The sequence below is a fragment of the Vombatus ursinus genome, unplaced genomic scaffold (assembly GCF_900497805.2).
Source record: "Vombatus ursinus unplaced genomic scaffold, bare-nosed wombat genome assembly UNPS02014884.1, whole genome shotgun sequence".
NCBI lineage: Eukaryota > Metazoa > Chordata > Mammalia > Diprotodontia > Vombatidae > Vombatus > Vombatus ursinus.
Genome location: NW_020954662.1, coordinates 29,668 through 49,860, shown reverse-complemented (window position 1 = coordinate 49,860; position 20,193 = coordinate 29,668). Strand labels below are relative to the sequence as shown.

The following is a 20,193-nucleotide window of genomic DNA, read 5'->3' as shown; positions in this document are numbered from 1 at the left end:
TGGTGGTACACATGATAAGTCAGTTGCCCTCTCTCTAAATCCCCATCCCCCTTCTCCCCTTTCCTTCCTGTTTTCTTGTTGAGTGAAAAGTATTTATATACCCAGTTCTGTGTATCTGTGTGTATGTGTGTAAATGTGTATTTTCCTCCTTTTGACCAGTTCACGTAAGTGAGGTTTATGTCAGCCACTCTCCCCGCTCTTCCCTCCTTGTTTTCATCAAGTTTGTGTATCCTCATCATGAGTTATCTAGTTGTTTCATAAAGACTTATTTAACCTGAAATATAGTTAAAATGCTGTACATTTGCAATGGAAAATAATTGTTCAAATTCTGGTAGTTAAAACAGAAAATCTAAAGTTGAATAAAAAACGAGACCATAAGATTAGAGTTGGAAGAGACCTTGGAGGTCACCAAATCCTATCCCATCATTTGAGAGATGAATAAATGGAGGCCCAGAGAGGTTAACTGACTTGTTTATAGTTATACTAAAAATTGTAGAGTGAAGTTTTGAACCCAGGGTCTCTGAAGCTAAATCCAGTACTCTTTCTATTGTGCCAAATAGTTTTCTTGAATGATTATGCTTGAGGAAAAGCAGATTTAATTTGAAGAGATTGAAGAGGTAGATGAAAACTTGTGGAGAATCTAGTAGGGAATTCTGGAAACTTTTAGGGGCTTTAGAAGAGAATGGCACTATTTCTTCTTTATATTTAATTTCACTTCAAGATTTATGACTTTACTTTTCCCCCTAATATATATGTATGATAAGCACTAAAATTGTGGCTTTTACTGACAGTTTAGATGGTTTCTTTAGTTCTTGCACAGAACAAAGGAACTGAGAGAAAAGATCAAGATAGATTTTTCCTTAAGGCAAATGGACAGATATTGACAGAAGTAAAAAGGATGTGTGTATATTTAACTCAGTTTAAGACAAGAATTAATGTAGAATAGAACTAACTGAGCCGTAAGCAGGAAAAGACAGAAAAAAGGGGGAACACAGTGTATGTATTGCCTCCCTGAAGAGAAGAAAGGTGGTGGTAGAAAGATTGGGATTGGTTCTCAGGGACAACCACTAGGTGGTTCTGTTGGCTCACTGTATTCTGGTTGCTGTCTGAAGCAGTTGTAGGGTAGTTGGGAGATGGAGACAGTGTGCAGACCTTGTCTGAACTTAGGACCGACTGTCGACTGCCTATATGAAGTGCTAGGTCAGGAAGATCTAGTCATTTCCCTTGCAGGATTATTGAGGGCTTGGGATTCTGAGCCATAATGTAGTTTGGGTTTGATTCAGTTAGCAATAAGAAACCCTTGTGAGTTCTCAAGCAAGGTAGTGACATGATGAAAGTGTTACTGCAGATAAAACAGAGAGAAATCACAAATATGCCTGCATGGCGTCTCTGCTCTGCACCCCTTCTTCTCCCTCCAAGAAGCATTGTCATTGCTTCTAGATGTAAGCATAAGCAAACTGCCTGGCTTGGTTTTATACAAGAAGCCTTTGTAGGACCCTGGAGGGAGACTCAGGATTAATATTCTCAACAGTCACATCTGTTCTTTGCTTTCTGCATTCAATATCCAATAGGAAGGGACCTTTGGGATTATCTTAGCCAACCCTTTTATTTTACAGATGATGAAATTGAGAGCTGGAGAAATGATTGGTTCCAGGTTGCAGAGCTAACTGGTGTCAGAACCAACATGGTCTTTTAGTTGGGGATGTGGCTGAAGACTTGAATCAATTAGAAGAACAAAGTTAAATTTCTGAACATGTTATTTGATCACCAGTTGTTTATGGGAAGGACACTTAGCCTTTTTTTTTTTTGTCATAAATCCTTTTAGTAGTCTGGCGAAGCCTACGGACCTCTTTTCAAAATAATATTTTAAAATAATTGAAGGAAATGCTAAATTTCAGTTAGAAGTTAGTGAAAATAAAGATGTAATTTTTCCCCCATCTAAGTTCATGGATCCTCATAATGTAGGCACAGACCTCAAGGAGTTCATGGATCCTGGATTAAGAGTCTCAGCTTTAGAGGTTGTTATGTGCTGATGGGATCTTTTTTGGGAAGGAGTGGTTCCCATTGGGTAGTGGAGGGTACACTGATTGGGTGAAGCTTGACCTTCAGGGAATACTGTTGTGAACCCTTTTCACTGTTTGTTCACCGATTGTTCTGATTCCCCTGAGAGTGAACTGAGAGTGTCTGGAGTAGGTGTGAAGAATGCCTAGGTTAACAAGGGTCTCATGGAATGTAGTCATGTAAGAAAGGTGTGGAGGGATGCCCTTAGCAAGGAACTGTTTTAAAGCAAGGGCAGAGGGGTAGTTTGTAGGAAAAGGCAAGTAGGATTTTTGTCAGCATTAACTAGGATGATGTCTTTGTGAGAAGGGACCTAGAAGTATCATCAGCGGCTCTTCTTAGATGCTAGTGCCTACTTCACTGTTCTGGATAGTTGACCTGGGAATGAGTAGTAAAATCATTTAAACCAAGATAGCTGGAGATATGGTTCTGCCTCAACTCTCTTCCAGGCATTGTGAGGACAGTGGGATTGGTGTGACTAGGAATGACAGAGGTAGAAGTGTTAGGATCTGCCAGGTACGTTGAATTGCTGTGATGAAATAGCCTTTGAACCTTCAGGCCTGGCCATAGTCATCCTGGGAAGAATGTCATTGGTTCCAGTGACAAGAATAGTGTAAGAGACTTCCTATATGAGATAGGCTTTGCTTCAGCTTTATGTGATATGCGTCATGTTTACTGGTGGCTTTTTATTGACCACTGATTCCTGGATACTCTGCTGTTGGTCCATCCTTGACTCACTTGTCTGTCTTGACTGTTAGCTTTTCTGTGGTCAGGCATGCTGTAGAGCCTTACAGAAAATAAAAGGCTGAAGAGGTGACAGGCTTCCTGTTTTGGATTACATTATACTTCTATTACCTCTTGGCCTTCTACAGCTCAAAATCTGGTTTATTTCATCCAAAAACAAAGTTCTTATTCATTACCATCCCCATTGTAATAGGCAGCAGGTGGCAGATGAGCTGGGAGACAGGGTTGTAAGTCAGAATTAGTACGACTAAAGCAAAGGCTGGGAGTGTGGGAATAAGTTGAGAGTATGGTTGAAATTCAGAGAGATAAATAGAACAGTTTTTAGGGTCATTCGATTTATTTTTAATGGCAACATTTTTTTTGCCTTTTTTCTTTTAGATTGAATTTTATTTTTAGTTCCAAATTTTCTCTCTTTCCCCCACCCCCTTCCTCACTCATTGAGAAGGCTGGAAAAGCAAAGACCATTACAAATATGTATAGTCATATAAAACAAATTCCCAAATGAACTGTGTCCATAGGCAAAAGAGGAAGAAAGAAAGGAAAATGTGTTTTGGTTTGTGCCCTGAGTCCATCAGCCCTCTAGATAGAACATTTCTTAAGTGCATACAGTGCCAGGCACTGTGCTACGCACTGGAGATAGAAATATAAGCAAAAAAGCTGATCTTCACAGACTTGTACATTGTAATGGCGAGAATTAGAAAATCAAGGAAGATATCTGCTCAGGGGCCATGTTGCTGGTGGGGAGGTGGAGGAGTGTGGAGAATGATGAGTAGAGCTGGGAATGAAGTGTGCCTGCCTCATGAAATGGTCTGGGCCAGGCACTCGCCCATCAGAAGAGAGGGTCATAGGAAGAGGCACCTCCAAGGGGAGAATGCTGCCAATGAGGAGATAAAGTCAGGAGCGTGCGTAGCGTGAAACCTCGCACAGAATAATGGCTTAATAAATGGTTCTTGTTTGATTGCTTGGTCTGTGATTCGACCATTGTGGGTGTGCCTTCCACGGACGTAGATCTCAGCCCTGTTCTTCTTTCAGTGGATTATTTTCATCATCCTCAGGTGAGCATGAACAATTCCACCTTTACATTTTCCTGTTGTGCTTGGTGAGTTCATTCCTGAACCTCTATTTGAGGAAACACTCGTGTCAGCTTTGCGTACTCCAGGCCTGGTTCAGCTGACCTCCTCCCCAGTGGCCGTTTTCAGGCTCATCCTGGAATCTCTCTGAGTTTGAGGAAGAACCTGTACCATCTGTGCTTACTCTGAACCTGGTCCAGCCCATGACTCCTCAGACTCCTTCTGAAACTTGCCCCTGTATGAATACCTCCTTCTACTCTGCCTCCCAGCCTTCCTACTTTTCAGCTCCTTTTGTGTGTTGTCTTTCCCCATTAGAATATAAGTTTCTTGAGGGCAGGAAATGCCTTGCTTTATACTCCTGGAGAACATAATGTCTTAAGAAAAAGGAATATTTACTATATGCTTTATCTGTCAGTCTAGGATCATGGGCCTCTCTATTTAGCGATGGAAGGGACCTTGGAGGTAATTTAGTTCATTCCTTTGTTACACATGAGGAAAATGAGTCCCAAAGCAGTTAAGCTCATAGTCACCCAAGTTGTAAGAGAGCCAGGATTTGTATCTGTTCATTCTCTTTTAAGTCAAGTTCTCTTCCCATTACTTAGGGAGGCTGGTCCTCACATAATGGATGTAGAGGCTTTATTCAAAGCCTTTCCAGCCTGATAGAACCAGCCAGGGATTGTATTCAGCTGCATAGCCTTCATACCACATTGAGACATTGGAGAAAGACTTTAGTAGAGGCTTACTAGCAAATGTAATGTTTGTTTTCTGGGGTATTGTAATTTTTTTTTCATTGAGCTGAGGGCTTAGGTGGGGTTGGGACAGAGCATAGCCCATATTCCTCTATAGTGTATAGAGCCCAAGGATCACCGACTAGTGATGATATTTGAAGCACAAAAATGAGATGTGTGGGGACGAGGTTCTCCATTTAACAGATGCAGTTGCTGAAACTTCATCCTCTTCCTAGTGGGGCCAGAGCCAAAACTGGAGGTAGAACTGATGGGACTGAAGCGAGTCTCTCAGATTCTCCTTTGGACAATTTATGGTGGATGCCGTGTTTCTTTTTTTTTTTTTTAATTTAATAATTTTGAAATGTGAAATGTGAAATAATTCAGAGTGTGAAATAATTCACGTTTCAATGCCAGTTGAAGGTTTTCAAAGTGCTTTCCTCAGTACTCTTTGAGGAATATAGGGCAAATCTTACTATCATTATCATCCTTAATTTATACATGAGGAAACCTGGCCTCTGAAACATTAAATAACTTGTCTGTGTTCATAAAGCTAGTAAGTATCTGAGGCAGGTTTTGAGCCCATGTCTCCTGAATCTAAGTCCAGCATTCGATCCACTACACCACACTCCCTCTTAATTTTTATCTCACTTTACTCCTTCTGAAACATCTAGTGCCTATTGTATAAAATATGAACTCCTGACCCCCGACCCATTATAATTGAGCTCTAACCTAACTGTCCAGCCTCATCTAATATTACTCTTTTCCAAGTAACTCTGTATTCCAATCTATCTCCTATCTTTGTGTAGTAGCTTGTAATATCCACCGTGCGTGGAATGGACTCCTGTCTCTCCTGTCCCCCATCTCCCTTCCTTCAAGGTCCAGTTCCGATGCCACTTTCTGCATTAAGCCTTCTCTGACACAGATACCCTGGTGTAGATAGATCACGTTTTATCTTGTTATCATCGTACCCCCAGCCCCAAAGCATGCTGGCGTGGGAGGCTCCCCGCATTGGTAGAAGTCACTGCTCACATCCGAGTTAGTGAGAGTGAGAAGAGTTAGAAGAGAAATGCGGTCTCTGTGGTCCCTTCAGGTTCATCTAACTTCTGTTGCTCAGAGAGAAGATAGTAGGATTCCAGCCTGTCCTCTGGGATGTGAGGGGAGAAAGACTAGGAAGAAGCCAAGCGGTAGAACTTGGATCATGTCCTTATTCCTTTGGGTGAGATCTGGGATGCTCCCAATGGGAGAGCTCCTTCACTCTGTATTGCCTGTGTATACCTTCTCAGATGTCTGTTGGGCTATTGACTTGGATAAGTGGGTTTCTTTGCTACCTGCTGTGTGTGTTCGTTGTATAACTGGCATTTGGTAGGAAAGGGGTCAAGCTTAGGATATAGAGCGTGGGGACCCCCTTTTCTCTATTAAGGAATAGTGACCAGAAGTTCAGCTTTAATTTTAAACTTACTTCCCTTAGTCTGACAGTATTTAAGGGAGCAGATAGATATACCCCCTCTCTCTGAGGAAAGCAGAGGGGCCCGCCTCTGGCCCCAATCTCCTGCTTTCCCTGTTGGCAGGAATTAAAGTCTCCTTTGGAGAAGGTTGTAGGGAGGAGTCTGTAGAGATGTATCTATTCCTGCCTCCATGTGAGCCATATGTGGCACCCCACATGCTATGTTTTGCTTAATTTTTTCCATATCATTCTTCTCTCATTAGATTGTAAGTCTTACAAGGACAGAAACTCTTATTTTTCATCTTTGTATAATACATAGAAACAGCTAGGTGGTGCAGGGACTATGGCACTCAACCTGGAGGCAGGAAGATCTGAGTTCAAATCTTACCTCAGATACTTACTAGCTGTGTAATCCTGGGCAAACCACCCTGAGCCTCAGTTTTGCTCAACGGTCATAAAGGGACAATAATAACAGCACCTTACTTCCAGGATTGTTGTGAGGTTAAAATGAGATAATGTTTGTAAAGTACTTTACCAATGTTAAAGCGCTATATAAATGCTAGTTGTTATAATTGCCTTTGTCACTATTAACATTATCATTATTATTATCTTGCACATGGTAAGCATTTAATAAATGTTTGTTGAATTCTTCATAACCACCAGATATGCAGACACAAAGGAAACAGTTCTGGTGAGGAAAAATGAGATTTATCTGAAGAGACTGATGACATACAGAGAACTCAGCAACCAACTTGCATTGAAAAAAAAAGGGAACAAAATTTGGAAGCAAGAAAAAAAAATGGAGAATGAATTCAAATACATGCTATCTTCTTTCAAGAAGAATGTCAGAAGATGAGGGTGTTAATGTTGAAGGGGTTGTGGGACAGGCACACTTACAGACTGTTGGTGGGACTGTGAATTGGTTCCGCCATTTTGAAAAGCAGTTTGGAATTATGCTATGAAAATGACTGGCATGCCCATACCTTTTGACCCTACCAGAGACCCTACTGCTAAACATCTGTTTTAAGGAGGTCCAAGATGGAAGGAAAGGTCCAGTATACATATAATAATATTTTAGAATATTTATAGCAATTTTTTTTGTAATAGCAAAAAACTATAAATAAAGTATATGTTAGTTGATCGGGAATGGTTAAAACAAATTGTGATATGTGAATGTAATGGAATATCTTACTTTGTCATAAGAAAATTAATGTGAAGAATTCAGAGAAGCATGGGAAAATTTCTTCGAACTGATTGATGCAAAGTGAAGTAAGGAGAACCAAGAAAACAATACACCTAATGATTAAAACCATGTAAATGCAAAGAACAAAAACCTCTAACTGAACGCTGTAATTCAGCCCCAGGGAAGGGGGAAGAAAATGTACCTCTTCCTCTCTTCCTTCTTCTTGGAGGTGGGAAATCTTCAATGCACTACCTTGATGTGTTGAGTAGTTTTGCTGAAATTGCTTTTTTCACTTTTTGTTTCCAGGGCTGGCTTTGGGAGTACGGGAGAGAGATATTTGGAAGTAAAGGTGATGTAAAAACAAAAGATGTAAATAAATAAAAATCTTTTAAAATGAACAACATGTACATACACATACAGTCGAAACAGTGACTGGAAAGCCAAACCTCGGAATGAATTTAGGTGAGCAAGGAAAGCCAAGGACAGAAGGTTTAAAAAGATTTTTAAAAATCTCTGTCGGGGGAAGGGCAGATTGAAGAAGGCATGGAACTCTGTGTGTGTATGGGACAGTGGTAACTGACAGCAGGGTAGATGTGCTAAATTCTTACTTTGTTTCTGTCCTCCCTGCAAAGGCAAGGGACCCATGGATTGGAAGGGATTGTGAAGAGCATCCCAAAAATGATTAATAGGGAGTTGGTCTCAAAAGTGAATGCAGAGACACAGAGAGAGCAGGCACTTGCCTTTATGAATGCTAGTCGCCTGGCTCAGATCTCTGAGAGTGTGTGTATTTTTAATCTATATCCACATGTCTATATCTGTGTATCTTTGAGTACCAAGTGAACGGGCAAATACAATTGCTAAATCAACGTCAGTGATATGTGAAAGATCATGGAGAATCGGGGAGACAGTGCAGGACTGGAGAAAGGCAAATGTCCTACTTTTCAGAAAAGGGAGAAGAGCAGACTGTGCAAACTATGGACTGCGAGCTTGACTGGTTTCTGGCGAGATTTTAGAACAGATTAATAAAGAGCCGGTTAGTGAACATCTCGAAAAGGAAGACAATAATTACAAAGAGCCGCGGCCTCGTTGAGGTACTGATCTGCACTGGTAGAGGAAATTCATCCTTGGGAGCTCCTTATGCCAATGAAGTCACGGGTCTGGTAAAAACCACAGAACCCCTAAACTGGTAGGTCCCTGTAATGAGGTAGAGCTTTATTTAGATTTTAGCAAAGTTTGACAGAGTTTTTCTTGATATTCTGGTAGACACGATGGAGAAATATGTACTAGATGATAATGCAATTAGATGAATTCAGAGTTGTTTAGTAGCTGCACCCAAAGCGCAGTCAGTAAAGTTTTCATGTCAACTTGTAAGCAGTTTTCCAGTGGAATGCCTCACAGATAAAACTTTGTCCTATGGTATTTAATATTTTTATCAGCTAATTGGATAGATGGCATGTTTTTCTAATTTGCAGATGACACATGAGATGATTAAGCCAGTCTCTAAAAAGATCTTGATGGGCTAGAACATTGGGCTGTGTTTAATGGATGAACTTTAATAGTGATAAATGTGATCCTAAACTTGAATTTTAAGAATCAGCTAGTATTGGATGGGAGAGGCATGGTTAGATAGCAGTTTATATGAAAAAGGTTTTGGGGTTTTGTTGTAATGCAAGCTCAATATGAGTCTATATAATACTCAAATACCAAAATGTATTTAAGATCTCATTAATCTGGCTGTTTTCTGCAAAAATGCAGATTGCAACCTGTCCATGCCTGCCCCTCCCCATTATGTTCTTGAGGCTTTCTCTTTTGTGTGTGTGTGAGGCCATCAGGGTTAAGTGACTTGCCCAGCATCACATAGCTAGTTAAGTGTCAAGTGTCTGAAGCTGGATTTGAACTGTGATCCTCCTCGCTCCAGGACCGGTGCTATAACCGCTGCGCCACCTAGCTGTCCTCTTCAGCCTTTCTTAATACCAGTGGAGTACTTAAGTATTTTTCTGAAAGCCATTGGAGCACTTAAGCTTTTCTGCCTTCAGTCTCACCACTAAACATCATCCCATCATCTCTTCCTATTACACATTTCTGTGATGACTACTGTTCTTCAAAGTCCCTTATTACTTATATATAGCAGCCTGCTCAAATGACCATGTACTTCTTCATTGTCCTGTATAATACTCATTTCCACATGAATAGTGGTGTTCTTTCTCTTATAGCCGTTCAGCAACCGTGGTAGAACATTGATATTTAAAAGCCTGGCCTTTATTTCTGGGAGAAGTTTGAGGTCATCAAAGGTTATTTGATATTTCCCGAAGGCAGTTCAGCCTACTTTCCTTTTGTTTAATTCTGAGCCTAACTTGTCTAATTGGTTTTTTTAAAAATTGCTTTTCTAGTTTTCTTAGTAGTTATAACTATTATTATAGTTTTACTGTCTCTTTCCTTCTATAACTCATTTAACATTTCCTTCAAGGATTTGGATGTTATGCCATTTGTTGCATATATGTTCAGAATTGATATTTTTTTTCAGTAAACATTTCTGTTTAATATACATGAGAACCAAACTGCACATATTAAATTTAGATTTTTATTCATTAAATCCATACACTCAAAACCAAGCAGGTCAACCTCAATTTGAAAATCTCTGCTTTCAGAATGTGGAAAAATGCTTGCAATTATATAAAAACATGCAATTAATTAATAAATTTTAGAATCTTGGCTAATCAAGTGCTTTCCATACAACAGTTCAGCATTTTAAAAGTGTTCAATTAAAATTCAAGCATTTAGAGATATAAAATTTCCCCTAAGTACTGCTTTGGCAACATCCCACAAATTTTTGTCACTATGTTTAATGAAATTACTGATTGTTCTTTCCTAGAAATTAACATAACTCAGCACCATCTTTTAAACTAAATGTTGAAAAATACTAAAGGAAGTCTTCCATAAACCCTATCCAGACTGTACTTCAATATCTGATTGTTTCTCATGCCTTAGATTATTAGTCTCTGTTGCTTTCTTTGTTCTTGGATTGAAGATTTTAAAAAAAAGTTTCTGATTAGATTTTCCAAATTACAGTGCAATCACTTTCTTTAAGAGATTTTAAAATAATCTGTTTAATGAATAAATGCTTTTCAGATTAAAACGACTGTGGTCCATCCCTATCATATATTAATCTTTCACTAATTTTTTTGTCCCTAATTTCCTTGTTTCAGTTTTCCTGTTAATAAAGTTCCAATAATTAAAAAATGTTTTAATAGTATTAAACAGATGTTTAATGATTTTAAAAAATTGTACGTCATAGATATTTAACATTGATTATAATGGCCATTTCCACTGGTTGGCTCAAGGTTCTTCCACTAAAGGCTCCCAGGGTTTCCATGTCAACATTTTTCTTGCCAGTAATAATTTATTTTCATCCTCTTCTAGCTGGCCAACCTGAAGCTTATCCTCTAGTTTCTGAAGATCTGTTTCCTCTTTTACCACGTTCAGCCTTTGTAATCTGTTCTGTGTACTTTTTATATGCTGCGTTTGAGGGCATAAACTCAAGAGCATCAAGAATCTTTGAATAAAATAATCTTCGCTCCTCCTGTGGGGTCTCACATACTTCTAGTCCAGTGAGACCTGTGGTCTTCTTCAGCACCCTGGTCATGACAACAAAGCCCAGAATTGATATTAATTCATTGTCTGTGCTACCTTTTAGCAAAATGTGGTTTCCCTGATTATCTCTTAATTAGGTCTGCTTTCGCTTTTGCTTTCTCTGATATCATGATTCCTATATCTGCCTTTTTTTTTTAAACTTCAACAGAAGCATAAGATTCTGCTCTAGGACCTTATTTTTAACTCTGTTGTATCTTTGTGTTTCAAGTGTGTTTTTTGTAAGCAACATTGATAGATTATTGTTTCTAATCCATTCTTCTATCCTCTTCTGCTTTATGGGAGAGTTCATCCTATTCACATTCACCATTATAGTTGCTAACTATATATTTCCCTCCATTTTATTCTCTTCTATTTATTTTTCTCTTTCTTTTTAACCCTGTCCCTTCCTCAGGAGTCTGTTTTGCTTTTAATCACTGCTTCCCTTACTCTACCCTTCTTTTTATCTCCTCCCTCACACCCTTTAGGGCAGCTACGTGGCACAGTGGATAGAGTGCTGGGCCTGGAGTCAGGAATACCTGAGTTCAAATCTGGCCTCAGTTATTTGCTAGCTGTGTGACCCTGGGCAAGTCACTCAGCAAACTCTGTTTGCCTCAGTTTCCTCATCTGTAAAATGAGCTGGAGAAGGAAATGGCAAACCACCCCAGTATCTTTGCCAAGAAAACCCCAAGTGGAGTCACAGAGAGTCAGATGTGACTGAACAACAACCCCCTCTCCTGTCACCACTTTCTCTTAGTTCCTTTCCCCCCACTTCCCTTTTATGTAAGATGAACCACACTAAATTTGTATGTGTATTCTTCCTTCCTTGAACCAGTTCACATGAGAGTGAAGTTCAGGTGTCGCTCACTCCCCGCTCACTCCCTCCATTGTGTAAAATACTCTTCCTTGTACACCTTATTTATGTGAGATGATTGTTGCGATTCTTCCCCTCCCTTCCCCCTTCTCCTGTGGCATGCCTCTTTTCTACCCTTCCATTCTGCTTTTGAGATCATCTCAGCCTAATAGACTCACACCCATGCACTCTGTCTAAGTATACCCCCTCTAACTGCTCTAGTGATGATAAAGTTCATGGGTAGTACGTGAATTATTTTCCCACATAGAAAAGTAAGCAGTTTAACTTGTTTAGACCCTTATGATTTCTCACTCATGTTTACTTTTTTATACTTCCATTGAGTCTTGTGTTTGAATGTCATATTTTCTGTTCATCTCTGGTATTTTCATCAGGACTGCTTGAAGGTCCTTTATTTCATTAAGTATGCATTTCCCCCCCTGTAGGATTAACTCAGTTTTTCTGGGTAGGTTATTTTTGGTTGTAATCCTAGCTCCTTTACCTTCTGGAATATCACATTCCAGACCCTCCACTACTTTGTACTGGTAGCTACTAAATCTTGTGTGATCCTGACTGTGGCTCTATAGTATTTCATTCTTTTTTGCTGTTTATAATAGTTTTTCCTTGACCTAGGAGCTCTGTATTTTGTTTTAAATATTCCTGGGAGTTTACAGTTTATGATTTCTTTCAGGAAGTGACTAGTGGATTCTTTCAGTTTGCCCTCTGGTTCTAAGATATCTGGGCAATTTTCCTTTATAATTTCTTGAAATACAATGTCTAGGCTAATTTTTTATTCATAGCTTTCAAGTAATCCAATAATTCTTAAATTATCTCTTCTTTATCTATTTTCCAGGTCAGTTTTTTTTCCTAGGAGATATTTCACATTTTCTTCTGTTTTCAGACTTTTGATTTTTTTGATTTTTTGTATTTTTATTTTTGTTTTTTTTGCTTAGGCAATTGGGGTTAAGTGATTTGCCCAGGGTCACACAGCTAGTAAGTGTCAAGTGTTTGGTCTGAGGCCGGATTAGAATTTAGGTCCTCCCGACTTCAGGGCCGGTACTCTATCCACTGCGCCACCTAGCTGCCCCTTTTTTATTGTTTCTTGATGTCTCATGGAGTCATTAGTTTCCATTTGACCAATTCTCATTTTTAAGGAGTTCTTTTTCTTCAGTTCTTTTACCAAGCTCTTAATTCTTTTTTTATAATTTTCTTGCAAATCTCTCATTCCTTCCCTGCCCCAGTTTTTCCTCTATAGCTCTTATTTTTAAAATAACCCTTTTGCTTTTTTTAAAAAAATTCTTTCTTTAGCTCTTCTAAGAATTCTTGTTGGGTTTATGTCCACTGTATTTTTCTTTGAGGTGTTGCTTGTATGTTTTTTTCAAGTCGTTGTTTTTCTCTTGAGCTTTCTTGAGTGTTTGTCTTGAACTTCCCTATCACCATAGTAGCTCATTGTGGCTGGGTTCTTATTTTGTTTGTTCCTTCTTCTAGCCTGTTTCTTGACTTTGCACTTTATGATAATGTTGGGCTGTAATCATTCCTCCGGGGGGATTTCCTTGTGCTGCTTTCACAGTTCAGTCTGGGGACCTGTAAATATGTGGTGCTTCCCAAGTGATTAAATCTAGGGAGAAATCTGGTCATTGCCCTTCTGGTCTGTACTCTGGTTTTTATCAAGGTATGGTCCCTGCTTCCTTGTGACCGCAACCATTTCTGTCTGCCTTGGAACTGTAACCTGGGAGGCAGAACTGCCAGATGGGACCTGTTCTTGCTCCCAGTGCTAGTACAAAGGTCCCCTAAGATTTCTTTCTGTCCACGTGTTCAGTCTCCTTACCGACCCTGGCTGCTGGGCTGCTCCTTGCCTCTGCTACTGCTTCATCTGCTGTGTTCCTGGACAGCCCCCGACCCTGTGTTCTCTCTATCTTCCTAAACTCCCCGAGGTTGGAAAAATGACCCATTGTGATTGTTTGTTGGCTTTTCCACTAAGATATCATTGTGGAAGAAGTTTTGGAGAAGCTGAAATGAAATTGTTGACCTTTCACTCTGCCATTTTGACTCTGACCCACAACTTGTCCATTTGTGCTATTTCTCAAGTTGTAAGGTTATAATTTGGGAAGTAATAGGCAGTCTTCCTCCACTTCTTTTGGGTGTCATTTAACCCCAGTTGTTCTGGTTTCCTTTTTCCTGAGTGGCTTCTCTGAGCACCAAATACTTGCAGATTGTAACATCCTCATATCCTTTATAGAATATCACTCTTCTCCCTTGGGAGCTCTCCTCAGTGGTACCCCTCCCACCTCTGAATTAAGATTTTCCTCTTTCTTTCCCCCTTTCGATCCTTCCCTTTGCATCTTTCTCAAATCTCCTGTAGGTTTTCTGTTTCCTGAGAGACTGCAGGAATTAATTTTTCCTTCACTGGTAACCTTTAACTTGGTTAGGATACATCATTTATTCCCTTCTGTCTTCTTTCTTCTCTCCTCCCTTTTATGTGCCTTTCCATTTGGTAATTTAGTTCTGCAGAAAACCTTCATTCACCTGTAGGTGAGCTTTAGTCCATGATATTTCAGGCTTGTTTCTCAGCCATCACTTCTGTTTTTACACAGCCTTGTCACCTCATGTGTATTTAGAAAGAGATTTCTTAGTGGTCTCACTATTGTTATTTGGTTGCTGTATCTGTTTACCCTTCTTATATTTGTTGTCTGGGTTGTTTGAGAAGAAAACAATTTCTTTAGGTCTGCTTTTCTTTCTAGGAATGTTTTGAATGCCTCCTTTTTATTGAATGTCTTTTTTACCCCCATTAATGATGAGACTTAGATTTGCAAAGTAAAGCACCTTGGGTTTTATTTTAAGCTCCTTTGCTTTTAGGAACACATTCCATTCTCTCCTAGAATATGTGGTGGGTGCAGAATAAGCTTGTATTATTCAGATTTATTTTTGAAGGCTTTTCTCCTGGTCACTTGGAGAACTTGTTGTTTTTCAGTAGAATTGTTATATTTAGTCACTGTCTTGGAGTTTGCAAGTTAGGATTTTTTTCCTTTGTAGATGATTTGTATATTCATTTGTTTTCTATATTCAGAAGCCATGGGTAGTCTTGTATTATTTTTTGCATGATGGTGTTCAGATTTTTTTGACTTGTCATGTTTTTTTTTTTTTTCAACCAAAGACAAGGTTTATTAGAATATTAGCCATATAGGCTCGACTCTTAAGGAATCTGAACGTTAGTGAGCTATTGGCTAGATTATAAGAATCAGAGCAGTGGCTAGATTTTAAGGATCTGAGTACTTTAATGGAGACAAGATTTGGGGTGACTGGAGGAGGAGTCTCAGGAAGATCTGGATGGGAGTGGCTGGTAAGCTGAGGGGAACAGAAGGCCTCGGACCTGGACCATGTGGCCAAGGGAGAATGGAGCCTCGCTAGGATTAAGGGTGGGAAGTGGCTGGGACACCTGGAGGTTGTAGATAGTGGAGGGCTAGGTAACAGAATTGGGAGATTGGGTATAGGCGATAATGAAAGGCCAGTTGATAGGATTATAGCCTCAGGCAAATGCCAGAGATTTGGCCATATGGGAAAGTCCAGGGTTTTTCCTTTTTGGGGTCCAGAGCCCATCCTCATCATTGCCCCCTCAGACAAATGAGACCCAAAGTTTTTGGGGGTAAGGGGCAAAGGTCTTGGCTTCTGAAATTGCTTCCTGCTGGCAAGGGGCATAGAGCTGTCCCTGCCTCGAGGGGGTCCCAAAGAGGAGGTTGACTGGAACCAATCACAGGCTGCATCCAGGGAACGATGTGGGGACATTGGCTGGTGCCCACAGTTTGCTACCAACTGTAGGTGAATGGGCTGTAGTCTGGAAGACACAAATCTAACAGAAAAGACTGCAGGGCCCAGATGTGACAGGGTAAAACATCCTTAGCTTTGTTTGGATTCAGATAATTCAGTTTTCCAACCATGCAGTATCACATCCACCTCATAGCCAGACTCAGGAATAGCCAGGTGGGTAACATTCCTTTTCAAAGGAACATAATGGGGAAACTGAGCCAGGAGGATCCCATCTTAGACTGAGGCTAAAATTATTCTCTCAGCTTTTCTTGGTGCTGACTTCCCACCAGTCTCACATTCCCTAAGTAGCTTGTGGCATTTCTCTCAGATGGTAGATTATTGATTATTGATGGATTATGATCCATCAGACAACTCAAAATAAAATTCTATGAGCTTTTACCACAAACAGCAAGTTTTATTGATCGTAGCTTAGGAAAAACTTTTTCAGGATTTACAGCTCAAATTTAAATTTGTCCTGGTGTAAAAAGCCAATCATTAGAGATTGTTTCTACATACTTGCAAATTCTCAGCAAGACAAATCCCAAACAAGCTTTTTGGCAAGTTTACACATTAAAACGATAACCAACAATAGCCAGATTGTTTTAGCTGTAACCAAATTATGAAAAGTTGTTTGACATAACTGATACTAAAAGTTCACCAATTTGAAATTTTAAATAAACCCATTACTCATCAGGTGACTTCAGTTTTGTTAAATGCACTTCCAAATTACTTTACACAGAGAATCAACATCTCATCACTAACAGTTAAAACTACAACTTTAAAAGAGCGTGTTTACCCAAGTTTGGAGGCCGGCTTCTTTACCTTGAGCAGGATGTGCTGAGCCTGGGTGATGCTTCCAGGCAAAGGTTGCCCCAGGACCCAAAGCCATTGCCCATGGGGCCCATGTTGTAGAGGGCAAATTCAGAAGTGCGGGGAGGAGGGAGTGTGAAACTCTCTTCTCCTATGAGAAGGATTAACAGATACCTTTTTGATTCAAGGGAAGGGAGTGGAAGAAGGGAAGTGACCAGGGTTATAAGGAGGTGTTTCAAAACTCCTTAGTGATTGATCACAAAACTTCCAGAATCTGCTAAGATGTTTTTAGCTGTTCTAACTTTTCCCTGTAACCTCCATGAAGGAGAATTCAGGGGTGTAGAGGGAAGGGAGTAAGTAAGCCTCAGGGACCAAAAAGCACCTGTAGTTTTCCCAATTCCCTAGCGCCGAGAGAGTTGACAGAGTTGGGCATACTTCTGGAAATGGTGTCTGTCCTTGTCCTCTATGCTGTGGAAGGCGTACCCAGGCCCATGGTCTTGAACCAAACCAGTGGACCGAGATCCTGAGAGTGTCAGGTCAAGGGTGAGACAGCCCCATAACTGTCTGCTCGAAAAGTACCTCCGAGCTTTCCTAGGTGCTTGGAGAGTGACCCCCAACTGCAGGGCAAGAAAGAAGGGGGAGGCTTACATACCTTCCAGTCTTGGCTGGAGAAGAACTTGGGGTGAGGCAGCTTCCCCATATGGGCCACCAAAATATTGAGGTTTAGGGGTTTAGGGGTGCTGAGACCCCAAAATCATGACACCTGGGTCCTGCCCGAATGAATTTGACCCAGGCCTTCTTTCAGCTAAAGACAAGATTTATTAGAACAACCACCATATTGGCTAGACTCTTAAGGAATCTGAACATTACTGAGCTATTGGCTAGATTTTAAGAATCTCAGCCTGTCATGTTCTTTTGGGAAATTTATATTCCTTAAATTTATATTCCTACGCATCCTGTCTTCAAGAATATTTTACTTGTATAGGGATAATGCTTTCTTTTAACGTTAGCTGCTTTTTGCTTCTCTTTTTCCATACTGTCCTTCACTTTTGTGTATTTGTATCTTCACTCAGTTATTTTCTCTTTTATTCCTTTGGTGAGACTTGTGAATGTGGATGTAAGTGCTTCTGTTCTCCCAATTACTTCTGCTGTGTGGGTCACAAATTCTGCTTTTACAACTTTCATTCCTTTTTTAAAGCATTCAGGAACATCCAGCTGTGGTCCTCTTCTCTCTGGGAATCCTCTCGCTCCTTTACCTTGTTGTTGAGTTGTTTCAGTTGTGTCCGACTCTTTGTGACCCCATTCGGGGTTTTCTTGGTAAAGATACTGAAATGATTTGTCATTTCCTTCTTCAACTCATTTTACAGATGAGGAAACTGAGGCAAGTAGGGTTAAGTGACTTGCCCAGAGTAACAAAACAACTGAGGCAAGTAGGGTTGAGTGATTTGCCCAGGGTTACAAAACTACTTAGTGTCTGAGGCTGGATTTGAACTCAGGAAGATGAGTCTTCTGACTCCAGGCCTAGTGCTCTATCTACTGCACCACCTAGCTGCCCTCTCTGCTACCTTATAAAGTGTTGATTCTTGCAATATTGGGTTTGTAGATGTTTGAACTTTTTGCCTGATTAGCCCATATTCCTTTCTGTTATTAATTTTTCCTTGTTGGCTTATCTGCTTATACTCAAGGTCTTTAATTGAATTTTCTTATTCCTAAGATTTTTGGTAATTTTAGTAATTTGGTAATTTTTTTGCCTTATAGACTCCTCTTGCTCGCTTATTCTCCTCTGAGTGTGCTTTCCCTAGGGATTAGACCTCAAAGCTCTCTTGGCCTCCTCTCATGCCAGACAATTCACAGTTCACTGGCCTTGATTTCTGCCCCAAGTAACTTCTAGAGGGACAGAATTGGCCCCAGTTGCATGCTGGTCTCTTTCCTTCAGGCTGAGTGGAGTGCCACGCCTGGGTTCTGCCCTAGTTCCTCTGCTCCTCAATTCCTTGACTGAGCTCTGTTGTGGTACTGGGTTCTGGGATGCTGTTGTCCTAGTTGGAGCAGGCTTCTTCTGCCTTTTGATTTTCTGAGACTGGATGGAGGGAGCGAGAGGATAGAATTAGTCAGCTTGTGCAGCCCTGCTGCCAGAGCATGGTGGGCCATGGGGGGCGAGGGTGCTGAGTGAGCACATTAGGGAATTGTGATTAGCCTTCTGTGCTGGGGGTTGGTTGACTTGTTAGTTCTTTTGGTTTGTTGGTGTGCTAGGCAATGGAGGCAGCTGAAATTGCTTTATCTCTTGTGCATAAATCCCATTTTGGAGAGGTTTGGGAGGTCTTGAAGATCAAAAAAAATTTCTAGTCCCATTGCCCTCATCTGAAAGTGTATGCAACACTTGACATCTGTAGCATGACCCCCATTAAAAAAAGATTCTTTTTTTAATGAACAGAAATCTGTTTTCTCTCCCTCCTACACTCTAAACCATTGAAAAATAAAATAAAAAGTAATTCCTTGTAATAAATATTCATAGTCAGGAAAAACACTTTCCCTCATGTGAAAATATATTTATCTCATTTTGCCCCCTAGATCTATCACTTTTCTGTGGATGGATAGTATGTTTCATCATCAGTCTTTTGAAATCTTGGATAATTATTGTATTGATTAAAGTTGTTAAAGCTTTCAAAGTTGCTTGTCTGTACAATGTTATTGCTAATTGTTCTTCTGGTTCTGCTCATTTCATTGTTTAGCAATTTATAGAAGTCTTCAGAAATATTTGTTTTATAATATTGATGTTATAGTACAAATTGTTCTTCTGGTTCTGCTTACTTCAGTCTTCATCGGTTTATATATGTCTTTCCATGTCTCGTTGAAATTATCTATTTCTTCATTTCTGATAGCATATCAACAGTATTCCATCAACTGTCATATTCTACAAATTATTAAGCCATTCCCCAATTGATGAACATCTCTTTAGTTTCAGTTTTTTTTTTTGCCACCACAAAAAGAGTTGCTATAAATATTTTTGAATATATGGGATCTTTCTTCCTCTTTCTCTGATCTCTTTTCATATAGACCTAGCAGTGGTATAACTGGGTCAAAGGGCATAGTTTAATAACTTTTTGTATAGTTCTAAATTGTTTTCCAGAATAGTTGAATACATTTACAGAATAGGTCCATCAGTGTCTGTTTTCCTACAACCCCTCCAACATTTATAATTTTCCCTTTTTGTCATCTTTGCCATTATGAAGGGCGTGAGGTAGAATATCAGAATTGCTTTCATTTACTTTTCCCTCATTAGTAGTGATTTGGAGCATTTTTTCATATGGTTATAAATAGTTTGGGTTTCTTCCCTTGAGCACTGACTTTATATCCTTAGATCACTTATGAATTGGAGAATGGCTCTTCTTTTCATAAATTTGAATCTATTCCTTACTTATCTTACATAGCGTTCCAGTCATTACGTCACGTAACCTCTAGAAAAAATGAACAATGAAAATGAAAAAAAAAATGACATATGTCAGGAGAAGCATTTATTTTACGTAGGCTAAAATGATTTCCCTTATAAAAAGGCTGTCCTTGGAATTTGGTTGGATCAGAGGTTTACAGGCATAGAAAGGGCAATCTGTGGGGAATGATATTCCTGAAGTTCCTAAAATCTGGGTGGCACAGTGGATAGACTATTGAACTTAAGAACCAGGAAGAGCTGAGTTCAAATTCTGCTTTAGATACTTAAGATACTGTGGGCTGCAGGACAAGTAATTTAACCTCTCTGAGCCTCAGTTTCCTCATTTGTAAAATGGGGATAATAATAGCACCTACTTCACAGGGTTGTTTTGAGGATTTAATGAGGTAACATGTAAAGTGTTTTGCAAACCTTAAAGTGACATATAAAA

General features: G+C 39.8%; 2 protein-coding genes across 3 annotated transcripts in view; one reads left to right on the top strand and one right to left on the bottom strand.

Moving 5' to 3' along the window:
* LOC114028524 (OTU domain-containing protein 3-like) overlaps positions 1-7,630 on the top strand; it is a 42,116-nt gene extending 34,486 nt beyond the window's left edge. Inside the window, exon 9 of one of the 2 annotated variants that reach the window (XR_003567368.1) lies at positions 6,708-7,630. The gene's annotated coding sequence lies outside the window, so the exon portion shown is untranslated. Of the gene's footprint in view, positions 1-5,714; positions 5,771-6,707 lie in introns of those variants that run through there. The other variant, XR_003567369.1, reaches the window with a different exon arrangement.
* Positions 7,631-10,563: 2,933 nt separating this feature from the next.
* Positions 10,564-10,870, bottom strand: LOC114028525 (NADH dehydrogenase [ubiquinone] 1 alpha subcomplex subunit 5-like). Its single transcript, XM_027842795.1, has 2 exons — positions 10,801-10,870; positions 10,564-10,688 (listed from the first exon to the last, which is right to left on the bottom strand). Exons 1-2 carry the CDS (start codon positions 10,868-10,870, stop codon positions 10,564-10,566), a joined length of 195 nt encoding a protein of 64 aa, XP_027698596.1.
* Between the last annotated feature and the right edge of the window lie 9,323 nt (positions 10,871-20,193).

What these genes read in the sequence shown, in the direction of transcription:
- LOC114028525 (XM_027842795.1), bottom strand. Translation starts at nt 10,870, where the DNA reads ATGACCAGGGTGCTGAAGAAGACCACAGGTCTCACTGGACTAGAAGTA. An exon ending in TGAGACCCCACAGGAGGAGC is followed by an intron (nt 10,689 to 10,800) that starts GAAGATTATTTT and finishes TAAAAGAGGAAA; the next exon opens with CAGATCTTCAGAAACTAGAG.